Source organism: Nannobrachium achirus, assembly GCF_963921795.1.
Source record: "Nannobrachium achirus genome assembly, chromosome: 12".
NCBI lineage: Eukaryota > Metazoa > Chordata > Actinopteri > Myctophiformes > Myctophidae > Nannobrachium > Nannobrachium achirus.
This window is the reverse complement of record NC_137832.1, coordinates 36,127,580-36,154,811: the sequence shown is the minus strand read 5'-3', so window position 1 is coordinate 36,154,811 and position 27,232 is coordinate 36,127,580. Positions and strand designations below refer to the sequence as shown.

General features: G+C 42.0%; 1 protein-coding gene across 1 annotated transcript in view; it reads right to left on the bottom strand.

Moving 5' to 3' along the window:
- prdm6 (PR domain containing 6) overlaps positions 1 to 27,232 on the bottom strand; it is a gene marked incomplete at both ends in the record, with an annotated part of 77,159 nt that overhangs the window by 49,745 nt on the left and 182 nt on the right. Inside the window, 3 exons of the mRNA XM_080739216.1 lie at positions 12,514 to 12,672; positions 13,227 to 13,375; positions 26,745 to 27,232. The exon at positions 26,745 to 27,232 is cut by the window's right edge and continues 182 nt beyond it. Coding sequence (XP_080595342.1) covers positions 12,514 to 12,672; positions 13,227 to 13,375; positions 26,745 to 27,232 — 796 coding nt within the window. The remainder of the gene's footprint in view (positions 1 to 12,513; positions 12,673 to 13,226; positions 13,376 to 26,744) is intronic.

The following is a 27,232-nucleotide window of genomic DNA, read 5'->3' as shown; positions in this document are numbered from 1 at the left end:
TGTGTGTGTGTGTGTGTGTGTGTGTGTGTGTGTGTGTGTGTGTGTGTGTGTGTGTGTGTGTGTGTGTGTGTGTGAGCTTGTCTATCACCGTGCAAGTGATGGGTGTGTCAATAATGTCACTAATGTAGGATGGGTTTATCTGGTTCAGAGGTGTTACGGCATGCGCGCGCACACACACACACACACACGCACACACACGCACGCACACACACACGCACACTGAACTCAGACAATGGTTGGTCTGGAGGACATTAGCCACAGACATCTATAGCAGTGGTTCTCAAAGTGGGGCCCATGGACCATCAGAGGTCCTTGAGGGGGTTCCAAGGGGTCCTCCCAACAGAGTATAAAACACTGATGTTGGCCTACAAGGTTTACCTTTAAGAGTGTCTGCTAAATCCCTACATTGTAAACTGTAAATATACTTTGGCTATTTGAAAATAGCGGATCTATAAACTCAACTCACAAATCTTGTATGGGGGTCCCTGGCACAAAATATTTTCAGATGGGGATACTCGGCCAAATAGGCATACAGTATATATTAATGTGAGGGTCCTAGTTGTGAAAAGGCTTGAGAACCACATTTATCCCACAAATTGTTAAAAATAATTCTCAGTGACAGTGACGATGAAAATGAGAAACAAGTATGGCTTAAACCTTCACTAAGAGATATTACTGGGGACATAGCACCATAGTTTCATAAGCAATTTTTTACCGTGAATCCAGAGTGTTTATTAGACTCGAGTTCAGCATAAAGAAAAAGAATACGTAATGGTCCATTTCTACCCTCTGATATTTTAAATAACATGCAGGATTTTGCAGTGCAGTATACAATTTTCTTAAAGCATTATAATCGATGTAATGAACTACATTGTAGTTTAATGGACACTTCTCTCTCAGATTCAGTTACACCGAAGAATGCTGGGATAGAATTTAAGCCACACACTAGCTAAGCACGTCAACATCAGAAATAGCTCTCAGATCGCTGTCAGTCTCTCTGCTCTCCCTCTACGGCCCACTGTCTTCAGCCCAAATCCCTGTAAAACTGTTGCTGAGAGACAATCAATGTTAGCCAGGATCGTCTACAGCTAATCAATGGAGAGACACTAATTCTACTGCTATCTAGTCTCTTCATCTACCACCACCCCTCTCCTCCTCCTCCTCCTCCTCCTCCTCCTCCTCCCTTCATCCTCCGTGCCCCTCGCTACCCCTGGCTGTAAATAGCCATGTTAAATTGTTGGATATTAGTGTTGGCAGCCTGACTTTATTCTACTAATTGTATCTGCACATGAATGTTGTGGTATTTCTTATTAGAGGTCGGTTGTAAAGTTGCTGTGCTACAATGGGACCCCAAGTGTATTCTAACACAGTGGGTCGAGAACCACTGCATGTGTTTTCAGGCCACGACCACCCAAATAATCATATTTTAACTGTATGGGGAGGCATTACATTTTGTATAACACGGTTCAATTTCTGCCTCTAATATTTGAAAATTTGGCCAATGTATAATTTGTCATTTTAGAGTCCTTAAATTGTCACTTTATATGTGCAGATACCCTCTGTAAACGTATACTTCATGTTGGTCCCGACACAGGTTGAGAACCACTGCTGTAAATAGCCATGTTAAATTGTTGGATATTAGTGTTGGCAGCCTGACTTTATTCTACTAATTGTATCTGTACATAAATGTTGTGGTATTTCTTCGGGCTATAAAGTCGCTGCTCTACAATGGGACCCCAAGCGTATTCTCGCATTGAACTTCGCTGCATGAGAACGTCTGCCAAACGGCCCCAAAAAACGTCCACGTTATATGTGGTGTTTAATGATGATCAATCAGAACGCAGCGAAGCAGAACAATGCAAACATGTCTGTCGTCGACGCAACTCCAGTCTCAGCCTCTCTCTCACCGTCCGGGTCGCAGCGTGGTATGTGGAACTTCACTAAATGTTTCAATTTGTTTAAAAGCTAAGCGGGCTCCGAGGAGTCCATTTTTCAGCCGTAGGCCTCATAAACCCCGCAGCCTAACCCTGCCCAACACCAACAGTCTGGCCCGCTTAAACACACACAGCCGTCAGGAAGAAGGGAAGCGTTTCACATCTTCGACTGCCACCCCCCTCCCTCCCTCCCTCCCTCCCCTGGCCTGTAGCAGTCCGTTTTCAGCGGTGGCATTTCAACGGGGCTGCGGCATAAATCAAGAAGTGTAATAATCATTATTAAAAGAGCAATATTTACATAGCTGAACCCCCGATGCAACCTCCTGATCAGCTCCGAGGTTCTGACGTCTCGTAGAGCAGGCCGCTGCTTTCTCACACAACAACCATCAGAGAGCAGAGGAGAGGAGAGGGCGGTTGTGAAATACTCAGCCACACACGCACACACCTATAACCTCTATGTCTATGCCTAACACCAGGGGTGTCACAAGGGGGGGGAGTGGGACCAAGGTGGAGGGGCCTTAATTATTTTATACTTTAGCTATTGAAAAACAGCAGATCTACAAGCTCACAGCGAGGCACCAAGTGCCGCGCTGTGAGCTTGTAGATCTGCAATTTTTGAAAAGTCGTGAAAATGTGTGCAAATCTTTGAATATAATTATGTATCTTTTAAGCGAACATTTGTAACTCAAATCTTGCTTCTGGGGGGGGGGGGGGGGGGGGGTCCCTGGAACTAAATATTTTGACATGGGGGTCCGTCGCCAAATACATATGATTTTGGGCGTCCTTCACAAGGAAAGGTTTGAGCACGACTGACATATAGAAACATAGGTTTTTGGAAAACCTTAGAGGGAAGACTTGTACACATTTTCATGATTTTTCAAAAACACCGATCTACAAGCTCGGTGCCGCGCTGTCAGCTTGTATATCTGTATTTTTCAATAGTTAAAGCACAAAAATGTGAGTGAATCCTTGTACCCAGGTTTTTTTTCCTGATATTAAAGGAGCTATAGTCAACTTTTTTCTTGAAAAACTGATGCTAAAATAAAAATAATGTTTCGAAAATATTTTATAAAAAAATAAGCTTATATATGTGTTTCTATTCAAAAATTACCACAGAAAGCGTAAAATAATGATAAAATAATCATTTTGGCCATTGTCAGACCGACACTTTGTTTACATTCTAGTCTATAGACTAGGATGTAAACAAAGTGTCGGCCATGCACATGAATACACACACACACACACACACACACACACACACACACACACACACACACACACACACACACACACACACACACACTAACAACATGGTGACAACATGGTGACAACATGATGAAGTCTTTTCTTCTGAGCTGGTGAGTCCAGGACCTTAAAAATGTCACCTGCCTCACAGCCTCGCGCTTTACTCCAAAGGCTAAATACTTACACTGGACACATGCCCCTCTGTGTGTGTGTGTGTGTGTGTGTGTGTGTGTGTGTGTGTGTGTGTGTGTGTGTGTGTGTGTGTGTGTGTGTGTGTGTGTGTGTGTGTGTGTGTGTGGACAGGACTGTACAGTATTATTATTATAAGTCAGTGACTAGAACACCCAGCGATATGGGCACCAGTGATGTCATGCTGCTAAACTCTACTTTCTCAGACACACACGCACGCACGCACACACGCACGCACGCACGCACGCACGCACGCACGCACGCACGCACGCACGCACGCACGCACACACACACACTACCTTTGAACCCAGACAGGAATCCTTTTTTAATAGATTCACTTTACAGCATCTCTGCTTTATTGGACAGGAAGGCTGGGTGAAGTACAGACAGGGAGGGTTAGGGGCAGTGTTGCCATGTCTGCTTATTATAAGTGACTTTGGGCTTGCTTTTCTGTAAAGTCGCTATTAAATATTGGTAGTTGCAGGTTTTTTTTGGGGGGGGGGGCGTAGTGTAGTTGCTTATTTGAGCTTGTTTAAAAATATATAAATATTATTCTCATGTCAAGGACCCCCAAATTAAAATGTTGCCAGGGAGCACCGTACCAGATTTGTGTGGTATGGGGCGAGTGTGAGCTTGTAGATCTGCTATTTTCAAATAGCCAATAGTGTATAGGTTTAAAGTGCTCTAGTTGCTTCTTTTGAGCTTGTTTTTGTAGACCTGGTCGCGAAATCTGGCAACACTGGTTAGAGGCTGAGAATGAGTGGGTGGCATGGGCATGTATCGTCGTTGTCGGGAGGAAAGGAACGTGTATTTCCAAAATTGTTACTTTTCAGGAAATGGAAAAAGGAACCTGTGATCCAAATGGATCTAATTTAGTTATTATTAGTCACAACTCAAACTCAAATATTTGAAATGCTTTAGCCATAGACGGATTGAACCATTCTCTTGACTCATTGTCAGGGCATTAATTTATGAAAAAGAATCATAAAAAAACCCCATCAAAAGTGTAATATGAAGACAGTAGGTTTCTGTCCGAGTCTGTGTGTGTGTGTGTGTGTGTGTGTGTGTGTGTGCGTGCGTGCGTGCGTGCGTGCGTGCGTGCGTGCGTTTCAAGGCTATTGGGACAACACAGAAAAGAAGACGGCGAGACACAGAACGGGGGGGACGGAGGGGTTGCTGTGTGACACAGTGAGTGTCAAACTTGTTTCATGGCGCAGTGCAGAGAGAGAGCGCACACTGCTGCTGAGCCCCCCCACAGAGCATGCGCCCCCCGGCCCCCCACAGACATCAGAGTGAAGCAACAAATCACTCAGTGTATCACTGCACTCAAAACACACTGATCAAACACACAACTGTATTATTATAGCACTAGAAAAAGAGTTCACACACACACACACACACACACACGCACACGCGCACACACACACACACACACACACACACACACACACACACACACACACACACACACATACTGTATTGTGCCGTATTATTACAACCACTGAACATGAGGTCCCCTGAAGGCTTTCTCCTGGAAAAATCAAGTTATTCTTCCTCCGTTTCTAGAACCCTTTGGCGGTCACCGTGCCAAGTGGTGATGTCATATAAAGGGCCATTCCACCGTTCCGTTCCAACAGAACATTCCTCTGACAGGGGAGGGAAAAAAACCCTGTTTAACCTGGAAGTGCACAGCGTAAAAACTGACACAGACGGTCACCCAGTCATTATGTTATTATTAGATACGAAATACCTAAAAGTCCCTGGAGAAATACTGACTAAAAACAATATTTGTTGGAGAGAAAAGAGATGTGGGATCCTGGTGGGCCGCTGAGGTAAGGTTGGAGCCAGCCTATATAGAGACGTACCCATAGTGACTTTTGAACGCAGCTCATAACTAATAACAAAAGCCACCTGCCTCTCTCTCTGTCTTTCTCTCGTCATTCCCAGTTCCCACCTCTCTCTGCTGCATGTGATGTAATATAGAAGAAATTCTAAAATATTCTCTGCAAAATAATATGCCGTAGGAACGACAGCTGCACAGGCAGATATCTATCGATACAATCTGGAACATGCAGTTTCTATCATATACGTTAGAACAAGGGTCTTCAACAGGGGGTCAGGGACCCCTAGGGGGTCCTCAGAGTCACTACAGGGGGAGCCGCCAAATCTTTGTGTGATACAGTAGGATAATTCTTTTAAATGCCTATTCTGAGAACTTAAGCCAAAAATAGCAGATCTACAAGATCTCAACGCCTGGCGCTGCAAGGCGTTGAGAGCTTGTAGATCAGCTATTTCCGGCAAATAGGTTTGGTGTAGAGGTAAAAAAGAGCAGACCAAGTACAGAGTGAAAGGTAAAGTTTACTAAGTATCGACGATTTAAGTGGTTGAATGTGTGAAAATCTGCAACTCAATTTGACACACTAGTGGGAGGGTCCCTGCTGTATCTCCCTCTCTGCTAAGGGGTCCTTGGCCTGAAAACATTGAAGACCCCTGCGTTAGAACATTAATTGAATCAGTCTCCTAGAACTCTTGACACCTGCGGTCCACAGACTTTGGGACAGAGCCTTCAGTGTGGCAGCTCCCACCCTGTGGAACTCTCTCCCAATGGAGATTTTCTTGGGTTTATGAAAGGTGCTATACACATTTGAAAACCAGAATAAAGCTCAAGCTAAATATATAACATAATACTCTTAAATCAACAAAGAAACCAAGTATGTGATAATTGTTTTGTTTTCTCCATAGACTACATGATGAAGCTGAAGTGTGAAGTGTTTTGTAGTAACTGAGGACAGCAATTGGAAATGCTGACCACTAGGTCATGGGGCTCACGGGTCAGTAGGATTGCTTCAGGAATACTGTGGGAATATAGTCTGGAACCAGACGACAGACTAAGGCCCTGTGAAGAAGTAGACTTACTAGACTAAATTCAGCCTTTCCATAGAAGAGTTTTAAAGAACTATCATGATAATGAAATGTACAAGAAACACACAGAGGATAATATTAGTTTTGCAGTGCATTCACGATAATAAAAGGTTTTGAATTGGATGTCCAGGAAAAGGACTTTCCACTTTAAAGATTCCCATGTGCCTCATCAATGTCCCACAGTAACAAAATATTTGGACACAAATTGAGCAAGTTGAGGATTTTTGAAGGTCTGCTTCACTGTTGTTGTTGTTTTTCCTTGATTCCAGGCTATCGGCGTCTGAGCCAGGGAAAACTCCTAGAGAACGCAGGAGAGGTCACGTCAGTAACCTCAGAATACTTGTGCTGTTTTTACTAGGCATTCTTCTCAATCACCATGTGAATGAAATAACACCAACCCGAGGACCAAAGAAAGGAACGGGAAGAAATTCAGTGAAGGGAGGAAAACTAATTCCTTCTGTCACTTCCTTGTCTACTCATTTTGTCCGCTCTTTAGAGAGGCAAGGAATCTGTACAGGTGTCAGTTATAATGAGGGCTAAGGCCATGATAATTCAGCATCTGTCTTGTGTGACACAGTAGATGTCTAGTTCTTGTTCACCTAATGTGCCAATAGTAAATTAATCGAAGTTGCCGCGCTGTGTCTTCACGATACTAGACTCACTATTGAGTAGCCAGTATTGCTAATATTGTAAGCTATATTTGTGAACGATGAGAATGGGATCACTTTGTCTCTCTCCATGGACCCATACTATGCCTTGGCTCTATTAAACACTTAAGTCCTATATGTATACTTCATCACACGGTGAACAGTGGAAATAGAGGATCTACAATCTCACAAGGCGTAGCATCGCAACATGTTGTGAGCTTGTATTTTCACTTTTCAAAAGGTATGGAAGAAAAGGAAACATTTCCACACCTTTTGAAATTTGTTGTCTATAATGACATGCACAAAGTAGGGATGTCATGATCAAAGTAGGTAAACCCCACTTCAACTGGCTGTCCATTTTTGTGCTTTAGATCAGTGGTTCTCAACCTGTGGTACTTGAGCCCCCCTCTGGTGGTACACAGAGGGGTCTCCCAAAAAAGAAGAAAACATAAAATTGTAGTGAAATATTGATATTATACTACATTATACTAGGACGTTCTGACCAAGCACTTAGTTCAGAAAGGCTCTCAAAGTCTGTCTCAATGTGACAACCGCAGGAGTGAAACCTTGAATTCGTGGTGATGTTTTAGTTTTTGTTGCATTCCTAAGCCAATAATTTGATGACCGGTGGAATCGGTCCTATTGACACCATCATCAAATTATTGGCTTGTGCATAGCAGAATAGGATGGGATATTAATATGGTGGTACATGGAGAGACAGATATTTTCTAAGGTGGTACCGGTACTTGGTGTAAAAAGGTTGAGAAACACTGCTTTAGATACCGTAATTCACTGACCTATAAAACTATGAGCTAATCTCAGTGGTTTCAACTCTTGCTGTTCCTCAATCTCTCATCGGTATTGTTTTGCAGTACGGTATTGTTTTTCTGTTTGACTTTGACGGTGATATATTACAAATAATTGTTCTGTTAAATTCTTAGAACTAGAAGCAGAAGAAGACAACATCTGTCAATAATCTCATATCAATAAACCAATCGTATTAATACAAATGATCAGAATTATAATAAGTCAACTTACTCAAGGGGCTTACACTGCATACAAAATTGAAAACTGCAAACAGCGTTATGCCTCCAGCTATAGAATGATTCTCTCCAAAAGCTCCCAGTCAACCAGCAGTGGAACCATTCTGCCTGATCAATTTGTCCGGCTATAAAATACTGCAGTCCTACAAATCCTCTTTTATTCTAGCCCAGACATATAGGCAAGTGTCTTAATTAAAGCTGGCCCTTCCTAGACACCATAGACAACATGACACTATCTCCTGATTGGCTATAGAACACACATCTCTTCCTGTTTTGGTGGGTATCAATAAGGGAGTTTAACAGCCGCTGAGTTTTAATGGGATTTGTGCGGAAGGGTCCTTTATCAATAGGCCTAATGACCGGTTTACTTTAGTTAGCTGAAGCCTGACGGCAACCTCTATGAGCCGATGGTAAGGAGAGATGTATTGGATTAACCTTTCTCCAGGGCAGGGGTTCCAAACACTGGCTCCGGCTGGCTTCTGAAGCATTGGGGAACTGAACCAGCGTCCCGCGGTGAGGCTGGATTTAGTCAATATGGGTGCTGGGCTGAAAAAGTTTAGGAATGCCTGAAACAGGGGTTTCTTATTGATAGAACAAAACAGAATGAACCAAGCTGACTCAACTGCCCTCCTAGCTCCTCTCCTCTCTCGTCAACATTTTCCTATTCAATTTTGTCTCCTCTCCCTCCCATCTGTCCAATCGACTCCTCTTCTTCCTTCCCCTCTCCTCTGTGTGTGTGTGCGTGTGTGTGTGTGTGTGTGTGTGTGTGTGTGTGTGTGTGTGTGTGTGTGCGTGCGTGCGTGTGTGCGTGCGTGCGTGCGTGCGTGTGTCCACCTCTCATTATTCCCACTCCTATCTTCTGCACTCTGCTATTCATCCATGAATAGCAGGTGAAAAAGGTGAGGGATTATGTTTTTGATCCTGTGAGTGTGTCTGTTTGGTCGTCCGTCTATGAGCAGCTAATCTCGTGCAACGCTGGATCGTGTGAACCTTTGCATGCACATTCCCATTAGGGAGTCTAAACAGACTCATGGTGGTGCTATAACGGGCAGATCTTTGCATTATCTCTGTAGTCATGTGATCAAGAAGTATCTGTTGGGTTTTTCATATTCCATTCTGATTGGCTATGATAAATTCTTGAACGCAGTGTCTGATTGGCACAAAACTTTGCACCCTCACTCCCTCCCTCTTTTGTCTGTTCAATTTCATAGGGTTTTACTTGTTCCCTGGTAGTGCTAGTCTGTCTTTCTCCATCTCCCTTACTCACAGATAGACAAGAATGCACACAAACATGCACACATGCATGCACACAAACACACAAGTGCGGTCTGTAATATGAAGTATTTCAGTCAGACCTGATTCAAAGTGGCACGTGTATAGTAACTCTATACGTATAACAGCATTTCTACTGATTGTGATCCAGGGACCACTATCCTGACCTGGGGACAACTGTTGCTGTTTTTAAAGTTCCCCAGAGTCTTTTAGCTTAAGTGGCTATATAGTGGTGGGCAGGTACAGCATAGGTTCTCATATCATTTTCTGGCTCCAAACTTGGCCTGTACTTATTATTTAGTTAAGCCAGTGTAAAGAAAAGAAACCATTCCCACAAAAATATGTAGTTGCAAAAGGTAAAAAAGAAGAGCACTTGTGCTCAGCATACCTACTGTGCCCTGGGTAAATAAAGGTTTGGTGTAAGCTCTGGGAGTTCTGCCTGAGAACTCATCCAGCATGATCTTAACCCATTTTGTGCCCCAGAAATTAACAGATTAAAATGTCCAGAGTGCCTCTCGCTGGCTCCATAAACGGCCAGTCTCTTATTTTGAAGGCCAGAAGTCCATAGCTTAAACACTTCCGGTTTGACGTCATCGCGTCATTCACAGGAAGCGGTCATCGTCCACGTGGTGTTGTGTAATGGCGGAACGGAGCTTTTCAACATGTGTTTTATAAGCGAGCATCTATTGCCATCCTCGCTTTGAAAGTGTTGTTTGGAGATAATGGACATTAAAGATGAGATTCCCCGTCTGCCTCAATGTTATGGGATTACTATTTTGTGCTCGTGGATCCGTGATGATGATAAATCAGCGAGGGAGATCGTTTCGGGACCTTCCGCGCATGTACCCGGTAGGATAACCGCCGTTACAGTAATATATTACTTTTCGCGAGACATCTCGGGAATGGCACTGCGAACATCAAAGGGAATTTCGCGAGATATCTCGGGAATGGCACTAAATCGGTTAATAAGCTGATCCTCTTGAAGTACTTTTGGAATTGAAGAACAAGCCTCCTCAAATGACTACTGGTAATTGTGACCGTCAGGTCGCAAGTTACTATGAAAAGCTCCACCGACTGTGTGTCTGTCATTCAGTCAGTCCGTCATGTCACATCACACTTTTGCCCCTATCTCTGCCACCGTTGGCCCAATGATTTATCACATGGCCCTCTTCTAGCGCCACTATCAGGCCGATTTTTGCAAAACACATTTTTGGACACTCTGCTCCTACAGATTTTGGCCTAAAAATCACGCAAAGCGGTACACAGTCCATAGCTTAGAATGCTCATATATGGACATATTGTGTGAGTCTCAAGTGTTCTATAACATAAAACATCAGATGTCATGCTGCTCAAATCGCACAGACATTGTTTCATGAAATCCTTATCCATTGGTTAACTTAATACACAATGGTAATCTATGGAGTGGGCTCAATTACGAATTGAAAACACGCCACATGAATAAATTGCTACATGGTTGGATTAGACACCCTGGGACTCAAACCTGCAACCTTTCCCCAGAGAAGTTGACTTACTGTGCCATTGAGGAGACATGGTGAGTGAAAAAAAAGAAGAAGAAAAAAAAGAAAAACAGAACAGAACAGAACAAAAGAATACATACAATCAAATAAAAACTAGACCCATCAGGCTTGGTCCTGTTATGCATATTTACTGCTGATTGCGCACATAGAAGAACTCTAGCTGAAATGTATTATTTTTTAATTATTTTGTGTGTGACACTTAAAGCTTTATTATGTAACTTTCTTTTTGCGCTGAATATTTAATTTTGTCCAATATGGTAGAGAATGTTAGTTGGCTACAATATAAGTCATACAATTGGGGTGGTTGTATTTTGTTCTGCCTGCTCTTCTATTGAGACATTTAGTTTCTATTTCTCCACTAACCAAGCAGGCAGGCTCTATTATCGGTGGCAAAGATTTCAGCACTTGAAATCCGATTGTTGAAGAAGTTAAAGTTACGTAGTGTGCTACTGTGCTTAGTTTAGCACCACATCGGGCCAATCTGCATGATTTTTGTTATTGTTTGTTTGTGAAATTATTATTATTGGCTATTTTGGTAGATTAGTGACTAGTGAAAGATTACTCTCACAAATGACACCAAAAAAATACCTCTAAAGTAAAATGTATGTAAACAACATTCAGTAATTAACATAGGCTACATATTTTATCAACGGCACAGATGAGAAGGCTCTGATGGGACACTCCCAAGCCAGGCCAGGAAGGGACACAAGTGGATGAAGAGAGATGGGGGTCTTAACCACTGCAACACCATCTGTGGGCACACTAATGTGTTGTTCCCACAACGGATCTCCAGTGTTTTGGAAATGAACTCTCTCGTGTTCAGGATCAATCAGAAGCCCTTCAATGATCAGTCATGTTGGACTTGGCCCATGCCCCGAATGACCCCCATTACACACACACACACACACACACACACACACACACACACACACACACACACACACACACACACACACACACACACACACACACACACACACACGCACACACGCACCCTGTGGGGTGCTGTGGTTAGAGAAGAGAGACTGATATCCAGGCAGCCAACGACAGACTGACCTTTACCAGGATGGCCTCCTGGGAGTCATCTATCTATCTGACTGACTCTGTCCGTCCCTCTGTCCCCCTCTCTGTCTGTCTGTCCGTCTCTGTCTGTCTGTCTGTCTGTCTGTCTGTCTGTCTGTCTGTCTGTCTGTCTGTCTGTCTGTCTGTCTGTCTGTCTGTCTGTCTGTCTCTCTGCCTGTCCCTCTTTCTATCTGACTGACTGTCCCGACTGTCTGTCCCTATCGCGCCTTCTCTCTGAGGGAAGCCATAAACTCTCCTATATATAGCAGATGTTAAAGCAGCTATGTATGACTGACCATTGACTTTCTCCTCCCTCTGTGTGGAAACAGTCTGATCAATGACCACAACACGGATAAAACAAACACACACACACACACACACACACACACACACACACACACACACACACACACACACACACACACACACACAAACACACACACTTGTGTGTACGACTCCATTGGAACACTAGACACTGTTGTAGTGGCAATATGATAACATCACATACAATAGAATGACTTCTCCACGCGCGCACACGCACGCACGCACGCACGCACGCACGCACGCACGCACGCACGCACGCACGCACGCACACACACACACACACACACACACACACACACACACACATACACACACACACACACACACACGTCCTTACCTCCCAGAGATGTCGAGTATTCCTGACGACTCCAGACTGCAGTTTGTCCAGGAACAGGGGGACTCCCTGGAACGGGCCGATCCACGTACCCTGGGGGATTCTCTGTGCTGCGCAGATCCCATAACCCAGGCCCGGTACTGTGCTGGTACACAAACACACCTGTACAACCCCAGGGCAAATACCAAACAAATTAATATCAAAACAACAAGTAAGTAATAAGAAACCTACAGAAACAGACAAACAGTTGAACAAAAGGATGTTGAACACACAGATCCCAATATATCGTGATTGTAGGGGGGAAACCTTGTATGTCCAAAACCGTTTTGTATTTATCACTTTAAAAATGATTTAAAATAGTGAAAATAGCCGACCTACAAGCACACAACGCCTCGCACCACGAGGAGTTGTGTGCTTGTAGATCTACCGGTACTAGTTTCACTAGTTTTGTGCGACAGTCTTGTATGATGAAGGGCTTTACTTTACGAAAAAAAAACATGCACATTTGAAACTTGGAGATACAAGGTTTCCGCCCGACAGTGACGATATTCAAGTTCACTATTGCTAGCCGAGGACTGAATTACAGGGTAGAAAGATACTTCGCAAATATGACTCACTAATAGATAACAGATATCTAGCCAGACAGGCAGACAGTCAGCCAGCGAGGAAACCAGGCAGTCTGTTTGTCTGTCTTGGGAGCAGTCATCCAGTCTTACCTCTCTGGGTAAGTCTCGGAGCCAGTCGGGGACCTCTGGAGGCGCCACGGGGGCTGCAGTGCTGCTGGTCCCCACCAGTCTCCTCAGTGAGTGGAGAGGACCATGCATAGGACATTCCCCGTTCCTGTTGTCTGCACACATATCACACCCTGGGAAAAAGACACACACACACACACACACACACCAACCCCGTCATGTCTTGTTAGGTGACATTCAATTAGTGGCTGGACCACTTTAATTTTGTTAAATTAATATATTTCTACTACTAATCCTACTAAAAAATTACAGAATGTCTGTCTGGCCGATGTCTGTCTAATATACATGCATGCTGGTGATGCTGCCATCACTTATTGCGACCGAAGGTCTCAGTATACCATGAGAAATGTCGCAGTTTGTCTCTGTGTCAGTCAGTCAGTCAGTCAGTCAGTCAGTACACATTTTTTTAGTCTATGGGTTCGTTCCCTTGTCACTGTGACATCACAGGTGATATCACCTATCTAAAAGTCCATATATGGGTATTCCCCAGAATCCTTTTTTGCTCATATGAAGATCCCTGATGTCAGATAGGGATCTCCATGTATGGGCATACAATATATTGTATGTATATGGATACATATTATTATTATGGAGATAATGGAGATTTCTGATGTCATCAATCCAAGGCCCTAACTGGCCCAAGAGCCTGCTTTACTCTGATTTACACCATACCTTCCCAGAAAACGTTAATATTAAGTCCATATGTGTATATGGATATACGTATATTAATAAAAGATAAAATAAATAAAATGTCCATATACAGTATGGACATTCCCAGATGATGCCCTGTTAGGGTACCCCGGCCTTATGTTCATATATGGAGATCCCCAGGCATCAAACCCAGGCCCTAACTTGCCAAGGCCCTGCTTGGCTTTACTAATTAACATGTGTTTTATGCCCATATATGGAGATCCCTGTCCCAATGTCATCAATATTAAGGACATAATGGGAATGCCCATATGTTTAATGCCCATATATGGGCTTGTTTTGACATAACATTGTTGACTATCATGCAGGGGTCTCCATATATGGGTAATTGGTCCGATATACATCACTGGCCAGATGGCCAAGAATTGGCGTGACAGTCGCATGTCGCCCTGAGGTGTCTTACTAGTACTAAACAGTGCCCAAATTTGGAGATAACTGACATCATTGATACCACAGCCTGTACTGTGCATGCGTCTCCGCCATAGTAACAGCCGCATGCTGAAACAGTGCTCGAATTTGGAGATGACTGACATCACTGATACGTCTGGGTTCTCCAACATTACTTCTGAGACTCATACATTCAATCCCTCATATACTGTGCACACGCCATAACCCAAACTACACATAATTCGGTGCACATATTTGCGAACGGCAAGGGCGAGTATATATAGATGATAATCGATATTTCTAAAAAATATATTTCCACTATATACACAATATGTTGTAGGACTACTATATTAATATCTACTAATAGTACCATTTTGTGTTACTGTTGTATGACTGGATACAAAATAATTTGGAAAAAAGACAACCTACTGCAGGAAACAATACCAAGATATCTTACGAACTACAGAATGTATCGAAAATTAAGTTTGCAGAATTGGTTACACTGAAGGCTGGAGCAAAATATGTCACAGATGTTTAATTATTAAAAAATCCCCTTTTTAAAAAATGTCCTCCCCCGTGGGCCCCCACCCAGTAGAGCTCCTTGGTGGTTGAGAGAGTAGAGGACTGCATGGGCAGCTCCACTGTGTCACACTGTCTGAATGTGAAGCCTGGAGGCCGCGCTTGTTGCTCAGACACAGGGGTGTCGCACCAAATTCTGGGCCCTGCAGATACTTTAACTATTGAAAAATAGCAGATATACAAGCTCACAGCGCGGCACCGAGTGCCGCGCTGCGAGCTTGTAGATCTGCTATTTTTGAAAAATCTTGAAAATGTGTGCAAGTCTTTGAATATTTCAAATCCTTCTAAGATTTTTTGAAAGTTTCTATGTCAGTGGTGCTCGAACTTTATCATGTAAAGGACCCGCAAAATGATATGTATTTGGCCACGGTCCCCCATCTCAATATATTCTGTTCCAGGGACCCCCCAGAAGCAAAATTTGAGTTACAAATGTTTGCTTAAAAAAATACATATATTCAAAGATTTGCACACATTTTCACGACTTTTCAAAAACAGCAGATCTACAACTTAAGCTTGCAGCGCTTGTATATCTGCTATTTTTCAATAGCTGTAATAATGTATAAAATAATTAAGGCCCCCTCCACCTTGGGCCCTAGTAACTCAGTCCCACTTTTCCCCCCTTTGTGAGTCGGTGACACCCCTGCAGACAACTTGAACCTGAAGTGAAGTTGTTATTTGTAACAAGCTGGTTGTGTATCATGACAGTGTTCATGCTGATTATGGAGCAGAGCCATGGTTTTACAAGACCTCCACCGGATCAGAGCTGTCATGTGTTCTTATGAAGAGGCCAAATCCCTCTTTGTCATATTAATGTTGATTTAAATAAATACATATTTTTCATGAGACATCTGGCTCCAACGTTATGATATTTGTGCGGTCAGGATAATTGTTTTTGGTCCGTTTTCTTTTATCTTAACCCATTAAAGGGGTATTTCACTCAGAAGACGACGTATTTTCTATGAATTACACACACCATGAAGCCTCGATTTCATGGAGAGGTTTTGTGCCAGGGGGAAGATTTCTGTTACAAAATGTCTGACTGTTAAACAAAAGTACATCACACGCTATTTTTTTTACATTTATGAAAAATCAGTGTGTGATGTGTTTTTCTTTTTTTTTTACCCACTGTTCTAAAGCCTACGTTTTTTATAGGTTATTGCTGCTACTTTATATGTATATACTGTGGCTAAAATCTGAAATGACACAGATGCTTTCCCGGTTTTAATGGGTTAAATTGAATGTGCATAATGCTGCATCTTGCCGAAAAGTGCATAATAATAATAAAATAATATATATATATATATATATATATATATATATATATATATATATATATAAATGATTATCATTATCAGTAGTAGTAGTAGTAGTAGTAGTGGTGTTGGTGGTGGTGCTGTTGTTCATCTGGATTCTGCACTTCAGTGAGGAACATGCAGGGAAAATAAATAAGAATATCTAGTTATCCCTGAGGGAAATTCATATGCTCTGTACAAATATATACAGTACATCATAATACAGCCCAGTTATCTTGTTACATTCACCACACATGCAGAGGCAGGAATTAGCCTATAAACATTACACACTCATGAACAAGCACACACTCATGCACATGTGCACGCTGAAAAGTCAAGAATAAGTCCCATAGCTTTTTTCCCAATCATTGTAATTTGCACACGCACATATGCACGCATGTACACACGCATGTACACACACACACACACACACACACACACACACACACACACACACACACACACACACACACACACACACACACACACACACACACACACACACACAGATTCTGGTTGCAGTAGTTCACAAGTTATGTATATGCATATGACCTCCTTGCCATTCACAAAAAACTTTGCTGCTTCATTAAAGATCAACATGAATTATTATTATAATTCCTTCCTGCTTACATTCCTATGCTTCCTGTTTTTATTGGCCTTTTATGTGTATTGATTCTTTGTAACATCGTATTGAAAGGTGCTCTACAATTAAACCATGTTATTCTTATTCTTATTATTACTACATTCTACTAATAACATAATGTAATAGTAATCTCAAGTTGAACCATTAAAAAATAGAGAATACAAAATGTGCCTACTTTATGAATACTTTTAGGTTCAATAACTCCCTTAGGGCTGTTTCAAGAAATAGTTCAAATAATAATTGTACTAAGTGTTCATCTATTCAGAGCATGTACACTTTATAAACATTTGTACAAGTCTATCACCATATCAGTGTTGTTACAAGCCAGGTATATAGAATTTCTGTGTTGTTGTTTTTTTGTGTATTTTATTGTAATTATTTGTGACAGTGAGAGAGAGACAGCCAGGAAAGGCAGGAGAGAGAGGATTTCATGCCGTAAAGAACAAGGCCTGCTGCGGGAAGGACTACAGTCTTATTTATGTGCTACTGTATGTAACCTACTGAGTCACCGTCACCGGAGCCCCATAGTATTATTTAATTTTGAATACACATACAACCAATGAAAAATGTAGCCTATAGTTCTGTCAAAAGATGTTGTTTTGTTTTGTGTGTGTGTGTGTGTGTGTGTGTGTGTGTGTGTGTGTGTGTGTGCGTGCGTGCGTGCGTGCGTGCGTGTCTGTGTGTGCATGCGTGCCATATTTTGAGAATAATTCATGACATTTATACTCCACTAGATAGCATGATGGAATAGTTGACACACAGCAGATGTCAGGAGCTGGTTACTCAGCATGCACCTCTGCCCACTGACAAGCGTTCAGTTTAACAGCATTTTAAATTGTGTATGTGCGGTCAGAGAGAGAGAGAGAGAGAGAGAGAGAGAGAGAGAGAGAGAGAGAGAGAGAGAGAGAGAGAGAGAGGGTAACTTTGATAAATACCGGACGCCGAGAACTACAACCAATCTTTAGACTTTTCATGGCACAATGTAAAACTGAAGAGGTCTTACAATACACTGCTGTTCTCCTTTAATCCTTCCTTTTTAGAGCTCTCAGTCTCAAGTTCTGCTCCTTAAAGAAAATGAGCATAATCATCAGACAGCAGAAAGAAAATATGTCTGAACGCAAAAAAGGAGGACCGACACGAGGGGTTCCGGCACTAGTATACTGAGCGTTGTTGTTTGTGACGACTTTCTTCCAGTGTCCAAGGAACAGTTAAAGGGGGTGTAGGTGATATGTTAAAAGGTTAAAGTTCTATATTCCGACAGTGACCATTGCTACAGAATATTTGTTTAGTAACAGGGTTTTCCCCATCTCTCCAGGTCTTAAAAATACATTTTCAGGAGGGGATACCACTTTTATCCAACCAGCAGAGAGAACCCCACAGAGATGATTTATCTGCTCATGTATTATTTTCATTACTTCCAATTTCACTTGTCTATCCGGTATGAGTTCTCATTCCTGATGGATAAAATTGGTATCCTAACCTGAAAATACATTTTTTGAGAGCTGGAGAGACCAAAAGACCTCTGTTAGTGAACAAACGCTCCATAGCAATGATTGCTATCAAAATATAGAGCTATTTAATAAAAAAAATAAAAATAAAAAAATCACCCCCTTTAAACTGTTCCAAAATCTGTGATACTAAAATAATTACTTAGTTATTAGTTATTGGTGTAAACTTACACAGGTGTGCCAAAAGGGCAATCACACTGTAAATCATTCCCTTTAATTTAAATCTTAAGAGTACACAGTGTTTTTGGTTACATTTGTACAGTCTCAGAGTTCAATTAACATGTTTACTGTGCATACTGTATGTGAACTCAGTCTTTCAGATAACCTTGAAGAAGCCAGGCCTGGCCGCAACACATTGGTCAAAGTGTATACATTGCTTCCATGTGTGCATAAAGGCTTTTAATGTCTTGACTAACAGCAGGGTGCCTTGGAATGCCTTTCTGAAAGTGACTCATCTCAAACAATAATACAGGGACAACCACTTAACTGAGACAGAGCCGGTCAACCTGTCATTATTGGACTTGAACAAAAAATTCAAATCATCCATTTGTAAACTACACAATTTGTAGTTTTTGTATGCAGTACCAGTTTTATACACATAAATACAAAATGTTCACCACAGTAGCACATGGGCCAGGGTGTGTAACTGATACTTCTTATTTAACACTTACTTTATACTGGAGAAGGCTAATAAAAGATGTGTGCTGCCCAAAAACTATCTTTATGCAGTAGATCCATTAGAAAATAGCAGCCCTAATAAGATATAAAATACTGTGGTCAGTCATGTAAACGATGAAGATGATTATTATTGTAAATCAGCCATATCTATTGCTGTATTAAGGTATCTTTAACAGCGTACAATTTCTGTTGAATGATACGGTTTTCAATAGAATAGAAACCAAAACATATTTTCCATCACTAATAACAAAACGTTCATTGCACTTTCCTCAACACAGTTCTAGAGTCAAATGATCCAATCCTTAACCCCTTGAACCCTGTAACCCCCCAGGGGTCTGTACTTGGGTCCCTTACTTTTTTCCCCTCTACACCGAATCTCTTTATAAGTCTGAAGGACTGCCAGTCAACCAAGTCAGTGGTGTAAAGTAGCTAAGCACTTTTACTTAAATACTGTACTCCAATACTTTTACTTCTACTCCACTACATCTCGGATCCAAATATTGTACTTTTACTCCACTACAATTATTTGAAAACTTTAGTTACTACTCATTTTGTAGATTTTGATCATTATTACCAAAAAACATACATCAACCATTTCAGGCCAATATAAACATTTTGGCCATTTGAAAATAGACGATCTACATGCTCACAATGCATCGCAATGCGACGCATTGTGAGCTTGTAGATCTGCTATTTTCAAAATGTTTTTATACATTTGAAAACTTGAAATGGGACATTCTGCACAATGAGTACTTTCTACTTTTGGTACTTTAAGTACATTTTATTACCAATACTTTTGTGCTTTTTATGTCATTTTGAACTCCGGACTTTTACTTGTAACTGAGTATTTCTACATTGCAGTATTGATACTTTTACTGTAAAAGTAAAATTATTCTGTACTTTTTCCACCACTGAGTATAGGTTGGTATAAGACAGGGGTACTCAACCCTTTTTAGGCAGTGACCCGCAAAATAAACATATTTGCACCCCGACAAGCACTTGGAATTGTAGGTATAGCATTTAATGTGAATCGGTTCTAGAGATGAATATTGTGAAAATAGCAGATTGACATGCTCACAACGCCTCGCACAGAGTCGCACTGCGAGGTGTTGTGAGCGGGTAGATTTGCTATTTTCACACTGTTCGCCTCTAGCTTACTTCATATTTGACAGTTTGTCCAGTTTGGTATTAAAACGGTCTTAAATTGTCACTTTATAAATGTGCATATACCCTGTATACACTTATACTGTGTGTTGGTTTGTTTACAGTTGAGTGAGAGAGAAAAAAAGTGGATTAAGCTAATCATCTGGGGACCCCACAAAATAAATTGGGGACCCCACTTGGGGTCCCGACCCCAAGTTTGAGAACCACTGGTACAAGAGCTCTTCTCCATTTCAGACTGATGAACTGACTGTGAACTTGTTATGGCGTGTTCCTCCACATGGTCCATCGTTCAAGCAGAGTATTCTCTAACATCCATCCTGGGTGTTTAGACAGCACCACTCTCCCTCTGAACACTCAGCCCCGGAGCCGTTTACACCCAGGGGTGTCGCACCACATTCTGGGCCCTGGGTACTTTAACTATTGAAAAATAGCAGATATACAAGCTCACAGCGCGGCACCGACCGAGTGCTACGCTGCGAGCTTGCAGATCTGCTATTTTTGAAAAAATCGTGAATCGTCTTTGAATATTTCAAATCCTTCTAAAGTTTTTTTTTTAAAACCTATGTTTATGTCAGTGGTGCTCAAACTTTTTTCAAGTGAAGGGCCCCTAAAATGATATGTATTTGGCTACGGACCCCCATCTCAAAATATTAAAAATGTAGCTTAAAAAATACACATATTCAAAGATTTGCACATGTTTTCACGACTTTTCAAAAATAGCAGATCTACAAGCTCGGGAGCGCAGCACTCGGTGCCACGCTGTGAGCTTGTACAGTAGCTAAAGTATAAAATAATTCCAGGCCCCTCCACCTTGGGCCCTAGTAACTCAGTCCCACTTTTCCCCCCTTTGTGACACCCCTGTTTACACTGACACGGACAGCCGAGAAAACCTGTTGCAGTCAGCCCTTCAAACGTTATACTTTTTTGAACCTGCATGCAAAATACCCAAGTGTTCATTTAACTGACAAGTGTACATTTGTATACGGTCTCAAAGTTAATTGACAGTGAGGGATTTATGAGTGCATATAAAAGGATTTTCATTTTTTGTTGGTATTCAGCCGATACTTTTGTTAAGAGTGAGATAGAATAAAAATTGATAGAAGGGTCACAGTATCCCAGCTCCCAGGAAAAGATATAATGCTTAATTCTGTGTTCCAATATAGTGCGGGCTTTGAGTGTGTGTGTGTGTGTGTGTGTGTGTGTGTGTGTGTGTGTGTGTGTGTGTGTGTGTGTGTGTGTGTGTGTGTGTGTGTGTGTGTGTGTGGTGTGTGTGAGTGCGTGTGTTCGTGTGCGTGTGCGTGTGCGTGTGCCAGTGTAGAAAAGGTAGAACCATGCATGCAGTTTCAGGCTTTCAGCTGAAATGCTCAGACTTCTCTACAACAACAAGAACAACAACAACAGTGCTCTCTGATATGTCAATGTTTTGCTAAAACTAAGCCTCATTCACAACGACTCCTGCAGAAAAATGACACTTAACATGAGCAGCCTGCATGCACTCCCAGCCCTGCTGCGCAGTACAGATGCATTTCCAAAGTGGAAGCCACACACACACATACACACACACACGCGCACACGCCCACACACACGCACGCACACACACAAACACACACACACACACACATATGCAGAGGCAGAAATGAGTTTATGTTATTCCACATTGACTGACATGGCCGGCACACAGAAGACACAATGTCCTGTGATATGTTAACGCAGGCGTTCTTTCAGTCCAACCTTGGGTTTGAAAACCATTGAGAAACAGCTGGTATCGTTGGTCTACACTATTGTAGCGGGATCAGTAACCAAGTAAACGTACTGTCCCCAGGCCGGGGAAATAATGAATGAATGAGAGATAGATGACACACTTCTGTATGTGTTATATCACCAAAAACATTCCTATACACAGCTACTGTACTCATCAATTAAATAACTCTTACTCTAATGTTCTGTACCAGGTTAGGTTTTCTTTCTCTGGCCTAGACTATTGTAACTACTAAGTGTACAATGTGTGTATTTGTGTGTTCATGCATTGCGTGCGTTGCGTTGTGTGCATTGCGTGTGTGTGTGTGTGTGTGTGTGTGTGTGTGTGTGTGTGTGTGTGTGTGTGTGTGTGTGTGTCTGTTTTGGTGGAGTCGGAGATCACACTGTAAAATCCTATGGGTCCATTTGGTTACATTTATAGCCACTCTCAGAGTTAAACACTGATATTACAGTGCATTTATAATTATACGCAAGGATTAAAAGTAATAATGGAGGAGGTATAAGAGGACCTTTCCACGACTTTCTGAAAAGTGTGTGTGTGTGTGTGTGTGTGTGTGTGTGTGTGTGTGTGTGTGTGTGTGTGTGTGCACGCGAGTGTGTGTGTGTGTGTGTGTGCGTGCGTGCGTGCGTGCGTGTATCTGACCATGTGTGTATGTATACACTTGAGAGAGGTAGAAGAGAGATTGTGTTTACATACATGCATGTGTAATGCATGACAGGCTCATGAAAATGGCATGTTATTTGAGAAAACCATAATAAAACATTTTGTCTTACTGTCAAAATGGCAAATTTAGAAAGAATATCTACAATATAAGCTAATATAATCATTCCATCTCAAAACTGCAACATATTAGACATTTAAAAGGTCGAGAGGCTAAATGTTTATACATTTCATCTCATGCGACATTCTATTGCTTTGAGCCAATATGTTTATTGCAAAAATAATTACCAAAACCATTTCCTTAAACAATGACAAAATAAAAAAAGCCTTTACAAAAATGTACTAATGGCTGTTGCTTAATTTCATCGCTGGTTGGTGGTGTCGGGGCTGTTTTTTTAATTCTGGCTTTTCATTTATGGACTTAAGGTGCCCTTGAAATAAGTCTACTGTTTGTCTCAAACTGGTTGTTCTAACAGAGACTAAGAATGTGGATCATCCACAACAGAGAAAATTTTAAAATAATAATTAGGCTATAATGCCACAGCCACAGCATGCAGCCTGTTTACAGCAAGTTTGTGCCACGGTATTTCAATTGTGTGATATTCTTAAATGACCGTCCAGGTGTTCAATAAAAGTTTTTTTTCCTCAACCACATTCACATATCAGAATGGAGATCTGACAGAAGTATAGGCCTATACAAATTATTAATTATTTTCCATCATAACAATATTAATGAGGGAATCAAGCAGGCTATAGCATGTGGATGACTCTGTATTCGTGTGTGTGCGTGTGTGTGTGTGCGTGTGTGTGTGTGTGTGTGTGTGTGTGTGTGTGTGTGTGTGTGTGTGTGTGTGTGTGTGTGTGTGTGTGTGTGTGAGGCGGGGGGGGGGGGGGGGGTAGATAAAGAAGTCATGCCCCCCCTCCCTATACTCCTCCTACTCCTCCACACATGCACGATTGCGCGTGTACACGCGGACAGTCACACGTGCATGCACGCACGCACGCACGCATGCGCACACACACACACACACACACACACACACACACACACACACACACACACACCCGTGTGCACCCCCATGAGACCTCCATAAGGCCGTGTTGGGATGATAAATAGAGGGCCGGTGGCCGCTGGATCGATCCCCACCCCCCCTTCCTCCCTCTCTCTCCTCTCCCCTCTCTCTCACTCCACTCTCTTTCCACAAAACTATACAGCAATTAATTGCGGCTTGTCCCCACATCGCTCATCGGGCTTGCTGGCACGTATCGACGGAGATTACTGCTGATGGCCAGCTTTATCACCGTAAATATACAGCGGGGCGGCCGCTCAAAGCCCGCTCTTAATATACAGCGGCGTTTTGCCCCCACGGGCGGGCAGCCCAGCGCCCTGCACCGCTGTCACCCTAGCTGGGTCACTGCTCAAAGATGAACTTTTAATACACCGCCATAGTATCGCTATGATGATAACCATATCTGTTGTACAAGTAGGTCTATATAACGTCGTTGTCGGCCGTCGGGTGCGAAACCTTGTTGTCCCAATTAACCGTTTGTTTTGTATTTATCATTTTTTTTAAATGATTTAAACTAGTGAAAACCAGCAAATCTATAAGCACACAACGTAGATCATCTGTTTTCACTACTTTTGTGCGATGGCCTTGTATGATGAAGCGGTGCTTGCCTTTATCCTATACTTTGCGGAAAAAAAATGTATATTGAAACTTGGAGATACGAGGTTTCTGCCCGACAGTGACAACAACAGTGAAGTGGCGAACTGAAACTTCTCCTGTTTTGACCAAACAAAAGTGTCCTGACACTTCGCTCCCTATGGAGCAATTTAGCCTAATTTAATTTAGTTTAGTTTTCACTTCAGAAAATAACTACAATACGACCATGTGGGAATACAGTAGGCTATAGTCTTAAATCCTATATGCTATTCAAATTAAATAAAGACATTTTTTTTATTCTGAATTTCTTCTGAGACAAGAAGAAATGAACGGGCAATTATTGTTGCAACAAAAACAAAACAAAAAACTTATCACTGTCCCTTTTTATTTATCGTTAAATCAATTACCAAATCAATTCTAAAAACAACAAAACGATTTGAAACTACCCTTCCTATTTTGTGACGCAGTTAATCAATTGGGCCTAGTCCTAATTTGGCCTTGCCTTGTTATGCATAAATTCAATCAGCAAAACCCGCATTTTAGGTAAACTTTTGTAAATGTTATGACATTAGATAATTGCGTTCAAAATAAGTGCGTGTTGGCCACCCACAATTTGGGAACAGCAGAGAACAATAATTACAAATTGATTTAATCATATGAAAAAATAAAAAAGAACAATGTATCTGAATTATGCCAATAAAACAATAATTTTACATATCCAATCAATAGCTTTCAGTCGCTTGTTGCGTCAACAGGAACATTCTCTTATATGGGCACGAGCGCATGCGGATATGGAGACGCCAAAGACGACAAGGGCTTCAATGAAAAACTTTAGGATGGCAAAGAAGTCAAGCAAGTTGGTACCACTTCATCATGTGATTTACCTATTTATTTGTCATGCAAGAAAATTGTATAAATTCCATAAAAAGAGAACAGGCTACACTTAGTCTACTTATACTGCTTTAAAATGTAGGTCTATATGGTTTTGTTTAAAATAATGCAAAACTGTATAGGCCCTAATTACAGATGTTTAAATAATTGTGTCACTTGCACTTGCAACGAAGAACAATAGCCTACCGAATATAAGCCTAATATAGTAGTCCATTTGTGTGTTTGACGGTGAAGTTTACTTCCACGGGATTGATTGTTATATGGATTGAAGAGCACTGGTGCGCGGTAAACTCACGCTCACGTGCGCGCACACGCAACATTATCCACATAAAAAGCGACGGGCTTTGACTAAATTATTTTTGTTTAAATAGTTTTCCCTGTGATGATGAATAAAGCACATAATTTGTTTTTATTGTCAGTAAAAAAAAAGAAAAAACAATATATATAGACTATATTAAAGCCTTTTCTCCCAAAAAAAAGAACCAGACTTTTTACAAACTCTGTATAGAATCACAAACCAACAACACACTGACTACAAACACATCGTTGTTGTCGGGTGGAAACCTTGTATGTCCAAAACCGTTCGTTTTGTATTTATCATTTTAAAAATGATCTAAACATAGTGAAAATAGCCGATCTACAAGCACACAACGCCTCGCATCCGAGGCTTTGTGTGCTTGTAGATCGGCTATTTTCACTCATTTTGTGTGACACTTTCGTATGATGATGAAACAGGGCTTTAATTGACCAAAACAAAACACAGACGTTTGAAACTTGAGATAGGAGGTTTCTGCCCGACAGTGACGACATGGTCTTGCTATCTCTACTGCGTGGGGACTTGCGTCCTCCTCGGAACCCGGCGGGTGTGACCTTTGACCTCCGCCCCTCCATCTTTCCCTGTGCTGTCAGTGACAGTCACTAAAGCGTGCAGCATGCTGCCCAAATACAACAGATGTCAAATGTGCTCTGTGTGCAATAAAAGCAGAGGACAAGAGGGTTATTATAAGGTGACATGATCGCTGTATAAAACGATAGATGTCCTATATATAGAGATAGCAGTGGTTCCCAAAATTTTCAGTTCATCAGAAACCCAATGATTAGACGTTTGCCCGGGACCCAAGCTACTGAAAACAGCAGATCTGAAGTGCACAAAGCATAGATTTGCTACTTCTTAATTATTATTAGTATTTTTGATGTATGACATTTCTTATATTAGTTTATTTGTTTGTTTTAAAATGTATCAAATTATATAAATATATATAAAAATATTTTTCTTTTTCTTTATTTTTATTTTCTTTATTTTTTTAGGAAGAAAATATTTTTACTTGAGTGTGTGACCTATATAAATTGGTCTGTGACCCACAAAAGGGTCCCGAGCCCAGTGCTTGTTAACCAGTGTAGCACTGATGGTGACCCATGCACTGCGATCAAGACTAAAGTGTGGCTTTGATTTGATTTAGCCTTCATCCTCAATAACTCAAACCTGGCCATGTGTAAGCCTATGGTGTGTGCAGATGAAAGAAAGAGCCATATAGTCATATATACATACGGTTGTTGGTGTCGCCTGTGTGGTTGTTGAGGGGAATAATCTCCATCCTCTGCTGTCCGTACAGATAGTAGTCCAACTCCTCTGAAGTGAGTTTAAACCGTGACGAAGTCCCTTTACTGTCACTCCCGTTGCTCTTGACGCTGGACGACACGACCCCGACCACCCCGCAGCTCTGCTGCTGCTGCTGGCCGTGCACGTGGAGCTCCTTGGCCTGGTGGAGCAGTCCCGCGGCCACCGGGTGATGGTGGCCGTGGCTTTCCGGGGGGACCACCACCAAGTCACCGCCGCCCGCGCCGCAGACCGGCGCCAAAGTCTGGCCAAACAAGGCGATCTGCTGGGGCACGGGGAGCTGGGACAGTCCGGCCAGCGAGGAGGCGACGGCCGAGGGGGTCGAGGAAGAGGAGGTCGACGAGGGCGTCAGAGCCGCCGAGGAAGAGGAGGACGAGGACGAGGAGGAGGAACAGTTGTTGGAGGAGATGAGGTGGTGG